Here is a 7,730-nt window from a genome sequence, read left to right as displayed (position 1 = left end):
GACTGATCATGGTATGAGCTTTGTTTATGAAATCGCTCTTCTTATTAGAGATTATAATTTATAATCCAGAACATAATGTGGATGTGCGTTAATGAATCCTATGTTAAGTTGGACCAGTCTTTTTCTGGGAATGATGACATGAATAGCTTCATGAGTTTGTCAAATTCAAAACCTATGCTATTTACTAAGAGGAATTGAATCTAGCAGAAAGACTTAGTCTTCACAATATGGCAAATCCAAGTTTAAACCCCTGTTAGTAGAAATACTCATTTAATAACCAATAATGTTTCGAATAAGATTACTTTCAATGGGAGGAGACATGCGTGTAGATGGAAAAAAAAACTATGCTATTTTATAGTAGACAACGAACAATAGTAATTCATTAAATGAGGAAAATATAGAAAAATAAGAGGATTTGTTGAGAAAAGAAGATCTATGAAAATAATAAAAGGGATTGCTGCATGCTAAAAGAAAATTAAGAAGAGCTCATCTGATGGGCTGGTATTGATCTGATATTCTTTTAGGAGGCAGCTTTCGCAGAATGAAGAGCACCAAACCAGACGGAATAATTTCTACTGTCTGCAATTCAGAAAACACAAAAATAAATATGTAAACCATTACAGTGACTACAAATAGACATGATCAGATCTTGAGTTTTTTCTCTTAACAAAATTGTATTTTACGTAGAAAATAGCTCAAGCACAAAGAGCAAGTACGTTAAGTTTTGATGATAGGGAAAGAAATATTTTTAATCTTTACATTATTTATCTTGTATTTATAATTTTTATCTAATATTTTTCAATAATTTTCATTTTTTATGCAGAGAAAGTTTTTGAAAACTGATTTTTTTTCCCCAATTTTCTTCGATTTTAATTGTATGTTAAATAGGTTCTAAGAACTTGAGCTGGAGGATGGTTCGGGAATGAGTATAAAATGAACTAATGAAATGAGCAACTACCCATCGTTTGAATGTTTGAAAATTAATTTGCTGAGGTAAATTAAGGACCATTGATGATTATCCCTTCATCATCTTAATTTTCATAATACTTTAAAATAAACCCTGAAGTGCTTTTTTCTTTCTAGTAATAATAGAATGAATTCTTTAAAACCTACGATATCTCATCTTCTGTATGACTCATTTCTAACTAATTCATATATACCAATTGAAATAGATAAAATCATTAAATTTATCATGAAATTCAAATGATTTTCAATTTCAATATTTTTCTTATTAATTATAGTAAATCCAACATCGTATCAATTTCCATTTACTCTCACTACTCTTGTTGAATATAGACATATATGAAAAAAAAATATTTAATATTTTTGAAACTATCAAATGACTCGTTAAAAAAAGGAGGATATGGGATTTTTTTTTTTTTTAAAAAAAGGGCACACTAAAGGAAGTTAAGGGGAAAAAGTCACAAATTTAATGTGATTCAATCTCTTAAATAAATCTATATATACGATCATCTCAAAACAATTTACCATAATTTCCAAAGATGAAAATAGCAGCAGATCCCTACTCATGCAATTTCTAATGAAAAAGTTCTAGAATACTCTCTAGAAATAACAGTTATCTAAATCACTAATTACATAACATCCATAAATGAAGTTTAGTCGTGTTATCTAAATATCTGTGTTAATCACATAACAAGGCTACTTGGGTGAGAAAAAGTAATGGCTATAAGTTCAATTGATAAGAAATGGTTACACATTCCTACACCCTAAACCCTAAACACTATTTAAATAAACATTTTTCCTGTTTCAAGTCATAAATCTCTCTACTTCATCTAAAAATGAAACTATTCACAGAGTATCTTATGATATCGGACTCAACCAAAAATAAAAAATAATACACTCCGTTTTTTCAATTAAAATTTCCAATCAACAGAATAAGTTGTTTCTCTCATCCCCTTATACCTCACGTCATCTTACTTTTATGATAACTCATCTCTCTCTCTTTAAAACTCCCAGTAAATCCTTAGAAATCAACAAAAGTCATCCTCACCTTCTTAAAAGTTGATCGAAAGTCCCTCTGCACCTTGTCCCATGCAAGATTATCAATGGAAAAATGTTTTCCTCATACACAGACATGCCTATAAGAAATACTATCTTCTTGACAAGGTTATAAAGTAAGCTTCTTCTTTTTTTCCAAAATTATATAACTTCTAAATAAACCTCGCAAGTTCACATGGGACCAAAAGTCCTGTGCATGACATAAGATTTAATATGCAAAAACCTCATGACCAAACGGCTGAGTTTGACAATCATAGTTGATCCTTTCTTATATTTGGCATTTCTTAAATAGAGACAAAACCCATCTCACATATGTTTTTTTTTAATGTAAAATCACTTTCAAAAAGCTAATCAAAACACCCTCCATATCAAACACGTGTCTCATTCATGTTTTAAGGCCCAATAATTCTTGTGCGAATAATTGGGTTAAAGATATAAAACTCATTTGTTTATCTTCACTCACAACAAGAACACTGGAAGTTTCCTTCAGTTTTGTCATTCTCACAAATGAAAAATAAAACAATGTTGACCAGTTCAAAGATGGTTGGCTGCAACAACTAACATAAACTAAATATCTATTACCAAAAAAAAAACACGAACTAAATATCTAAACTAATGTCAGTATTCATTTCTTTTTATTTTTTCATTAATTTAATAATGCATGTTGTAATTTTGAAAATTTGTTCGTCTCTTGTGGACATCCTTCGAGGTCATTATCCTATTAGAACTTTTATGTTGACAAGTTGGTTTTTCATAACAATACATCAAGGGCATTTACGGTTTAGTTATGATGACTTGTGGTGGATTTTTATACTTCAATTTGAAAGATGGGGAAAAATCTATTCTCATTTCTAATTCTTCACTGATTTGCAGCTACATGTGCAAAGAAGATTGTTAAAAGTATTACTCCTCCAGTCCTTAATATAGGACCCAATTGGTGAGTTAGTTTTGGTCCTAAATATAAGACCCATTTCATCATTTATCAATTATCTCTAAATTACCCCTATGGATACCCTTTCAACCATAATCAAGTAGAAGAGAAAGATGAGGTATTAAGAAATATGATTATGGTATTTTAGGAAAAACGTGTCATATTTCTTATAATTAACTAACTTACCTAACTTCCTTAATCTAATCAAATTAGGTAAATGGGTCTTATATTAAAGACCGGAGGAGTAGTAAGGAAAATTGAGCAAACCTTTTTTAGTTCTATGAAAAAAGATAGACGGAGTTGAGAAAAATACTTTAAAGTTACTATAGAAGGAAATATCATGGTAAACAATATATTTAATTAGTTAGTTGTTGATAAAGTATAACAATGTCTAGCATTTTATATAACCAACTCATTAATGAGTGAAATATGACTCTCTGTTTTCGTTATTTAAGGAGGTAATTCGTTTCTGGTAAAAAAGAAAAAGGGAGATAATTAGTTTACTCAAAGGAATACTCTCCTTGCAACAATGGAGGAGTCAATTTCATGAAAAAGGCAATAAAGGAGAATATTGCAAGGAGATGCTCCTTTGTATTATACAGAAAAAATGGTCCTATTTTTCGTAATTTTTCTTTACTTTTTTCCTTGTCATATACCAAAACACATGGTTTTGGTGTTGTCATATCATTGAAGCAGTTGGAGGTATACTCAGGCATGATCCCAACTCTAACTGAGGATGACCCTGAAAAAGGTGGGGTAACGTGCCATTCATTGCTAAAATTAATCTCCCCGTTGGGTTTAAACTTTTGACTATACTATTTAATTTTCCTTTGACGTGTCATCTTATGGCTTAACCACCATGTGATCCTTCTGTTCAAGTTTTAATGAAATAATCACACAAAAATAAAACAGCTTACGTTTCATTTTTAAAGCTATGATGTTTTGGAGCAATTGCTCAATTAATCAAGCCTGTAAATTCGTTTAATCAATTGTCTGCATATTCTACAGTAATAAACTGATGATCATTTACTACATTAATGTAATTTAATATGTAGCCCGTGAGACTGTGTGGCACAATTTAAAGCATAATGAGAAAATGTAATATACTACTTTCAATTCTTAATATAAGAGCTAGTTTGATATTTAATTTGCTTCTAAATATAAAACCCTGATCTATTTAGTTTTTCATATTTATCAATTTTTTCAAAGTAGTCCATGTAGTAGTTGCACATGTTAAATATTTCATCAAATGATAATTCTAACTAATACTCATGATTAGTAAGAGTATTTTAAGAAAAATAACACATTTATTATGAATAACTAATTCAATTAATTTTTTTTAATCTATTAATCAACTAATTTTTATATTAAGAACCAGGAAAGGTAGCATCCGACAAAGTATATCATAGGTTATAACTTACCAAGTAATACAGCAGGTTAAGAATGGGATGATCCAAAACATCAAGATCTGCTTTCTTGTCAAATGCAGAGATTGCAAGCTACAATAAGAACCAAGGATGCCTTGTCAAGAATCAAGAATAAATATATAAATAAAAATTTCATATGATTATGTGCAATAAATCCAAAGTGAAAGTAACCCACCAAAACACATCTGATCATGAAACAAGCACAGCATATACTTGTGACAGAGCCAACCTGCCAAGTAGAAAAGTTTAGGTTCCAACAACTATTAGCAGTATCGGACTTTCTCAACAATTATCTATTCATGCCTGATTCAAATCTCATAGAATAAGTAATTGCTCAACTTACTTTTTACAGATCATATTTTATACGTTCTGGGCACTCTATCTTAAAATACTACAGTAAATAGATCAGAGACAGAATAAAATTTCTTTCCAATGTGTTCGAAAATTAAATTTCAATTAAAAAAAATTGACTGCTCATTATTGCGGCTCCATCTTTATCAGTGTATGTCATGCTGTACAGATTACGTATAATAGCAAACTACACACACGGAGGAATTATATTTAGATTAGATTATAAACTTTTTCTCGCCATATTTCAAGAAATATGTCATAGGTAGGACATACTTGTCTTCTAAGATTTGAGTTATAACATAACTCGTAGATACGAACCTCATAAAGCTTCTTCTGACGACCTCTAGATTCAATGGGGAAGCGTCTCAACAAGAAAAACAGCCTACATAAAAAGATACGTGTTCAGTGACCAAGAACAAGAATGGTGCTCTTCAGGTAGACAATAGCTTACCTCCCACCGTACAACAAGAATCCAAAAGCAGCAGCGAACGAAATAACTGCAAGATTTGGACCCAAAAAAAGTCGGTACAGGTTTTGTAACATCATCCAAGTATACATTTGAATTTTCCTAAGAAGCATCTGACTATAAATTCATCCTAATGTGTTTTGAAAGAAATCACTGAGTTTGTTATACTTCTTCGTTTCTTAATATAAGACCTATTTAATTAATTTGATTAAATTAAAAAAGTTAAGTAAATTACTTAATTATAAGAAATATGACATGTTTTTCCTAAAACACTATAATCATCTTTCTTAATATCTTCCTTCCCTCTTCTACTTAATTATGATTGAGAGAGTATTCATAAGGGTAATTTAAGAAAAATTGATAAATATGAGAAATAGATATTATATTTAAGACCAAAATTAACTCAATAATTAAGTCTTATATTCAGGACCGGAGGAGTACTATTTTATCAAAAGTGGTCACAAAATGAAATGAATATACAAGTAATCAACCAAATGATGTCGACAGAAATAACCTGAGAGGAAGAGCTTAGCAGCTTCCACAGTGGCGGAAGTTCTGCTTATGGTAAGGGAAATCCAGATGCAAACCTATAATTATCCGGATGAGAATATAAAAAAGGAAAAGGTCACGTTAATTTACATAATCACGGTGCAACTTCTTCCCAGACTTAGGAATTAAGATGACTGACAAGGAAATAAAATATATACTCTTTACCTGCGTGAAGTAAATGATTCCATTTATAATGAAATACGCAGGCCTAAGTCGATGAGCTGGTGTTCTTCTTGCCTGAAACAGTGTTGAAAAAAGTGAACCAAATAACACAATCAGCAAACTAATCAAAGATGACTTTCATTGTAGTGATTTTTCAACAGATATACCTGATGATATATCTCGGCCCAGAACAAGACAAGCAATGTATAAGTGGAGAAAAACAGCAGACCTGGTAGATCCATTAACACCTGTTCCAGTGCCTAAATCATGATATTATTGCATGAAATAGGTCAGAATATGATCGCAAGATGAGAGATCCAGTAACTTAATTGAGGCTGAATGAAATGCATCGACAAGGTCAAAGAAATTGAGAGGAATGAAATAAAACCTGGTTCCGATGTCATACCATGAGGCTAAAGTGAGAGGATTAGAACAAGAGTACACTCAAATGTAATTTTTAGTTAATCTACTTCGTATCTTTCCTATGAAATGCTAAGATGCGTAGAGTTGAGTAAAGGAAGAAACCTTTGGTCTAATGAGGAATACAGATTGGTAGAGACCGAGAAGAAGAGCCCTTGCTGCAAATTTAATGTCGTTTCAGTGAAGCTTAGGCAAATATATTTATTAACAGATTGATTCATATATGACTGGCAAATCTTACATCCATTGACAACAAAATTCATCAAGTGGAAAACCTTCTGTGTTGTCCATCCATATTCAGGGACTCTCAATTGAATGCGCGCAAGTTGCACCTGAAGATAAAGACATTTAATAATCCAAACAACCAAAAGCACGCTGTTCGCTAACATGATGTTCATCAGAAAGTTCACATATCTGGCAAAACGAATGGATAACAAGAAAATTTTTGTTTCCTTCAGATAATAAAACTCACAAGGATGAAAAGGATGCAATGTTTGGCCACTAAATATAGTCATTTCAATGACAGTTAGATTAGAGAGTTATTGATCATTGTGTATCTTTAGATCGCAAAAAGAAAGAAAAAAAGGGAGAACAATGCCTCTGATCAATTTATCAACGAAAAAAGCCCATAATGCAATCAGTTCCGGTGGATATCTCGCTCCATTTTCTCAATGCCAGATTCTCAAATTAGTTATCCGGAAAATGAGAGCAAATCACTTATCAGAGCAGCTGGGAAAAGCGAGGCAAAACAGCTTCAAGAGGATTAATAGTAAAAGCCTCAGAATAATGTCAGTGAAACCAAAAGTCACATCACTCTCAGCAGATATCTTGCTCAGTTTTCTTCTATCAAACATCAATACTTCAAATTTCTCAGCACTATGGCATTGCGTCCTGTATGCATCTCGGTGCTTTATTAGTTTTCGCAATGCTCGGCTCCCGGATAATTTGTAAAAGGTTTATATGAAACGGAAAATTTTCCCGGAAAAAGACAGAAAAATCACTCACCAGAGCAGCAATGGAAAGCAACGCATAAGCGGCACAAAGGGCGAAGTAAATGCCTCTCTGCCATTGATCCGATCCGTCAATGCTGTTCCACCAATCTATTACCTCAACGACCCCTCCTCCTCCTTCAAGAGGAAAGACATTTGTCCATAGCAATCGCGCCATTCGAGAGCTTTCCAAAACAAAAAAAACAAAGTAAAGAAACTAAAGAAGACGATGATCGATTAAACACAGTCGAGAGGTCTCTCTCTCTGTGTGGGTGTGTGTTCAGCTAACAGAACAGAGAGAGATGGAAACACGTGGCGCCACCCTACTCGTACACGTTGGCAGGCCCGATTCTACACGTGCGATTTTGTAACTGCCGGATCGACCTCGTGCATTTATATTTTGCATGCTGCTTTTT

At 32.4% G+C, this 7,730-nt stretch overlaps 1 protein-coding gene across 1 annotated transcript; it reads right to left on the bottom strand.

The window, feature by feature from the left end:
• Positions 1–486: 486 nt before the first annotated feature.
• LOC114712727 (tobamovirus multiplication protein 1-like) lies at positions 487–7,492 on the bottom strand. Its single transcript, XM_028897274.1, has 11 exons — positions 7,331–7,492; positions 6,567–6,657; positions 6,431–6,483; positions 6,073–6,165; positions 5,909–5,980; positions 5,709–5,781; positions 5,180–5,225; positions 5,047–5,110; positions 4,553–4,606; positions 4,368–4,449; positions 487–575 (listed from the first exon to the last, which is right to left on the bottom strand). The coding sequence occupies exons 1-11, from the start codon at positions 7,490–7,492 to the stop codon at positions 487–489; spliced, it is 879 nt and encodes a 292-aa protein (XP_028753107.1).
• Positions 7,493–7,730: the final 238 nt, after the last annotated feature.

Source organism: Neltuma alba, unplaced genomic scaffold (assembly GCF_004799145.2).
Source record: "Neltuma alba isolate B1F8T4 unplaced genomic scaffold, ASM479914v2 tig00011396_pilon, whole genome shotgun sequence".
In the NCBI taxonomy this organism is placed as follows: Eukaryota; Viridiplantae; Streptophyta; class Magnoliopsida; order Fabales; family Fabaceae; genus Neltuma; species Neltuma alba.
Note: the sequence above shows the minus strand (reverse complement) of the source record. Positions and strands in the feature narration are given on the sequence as shown.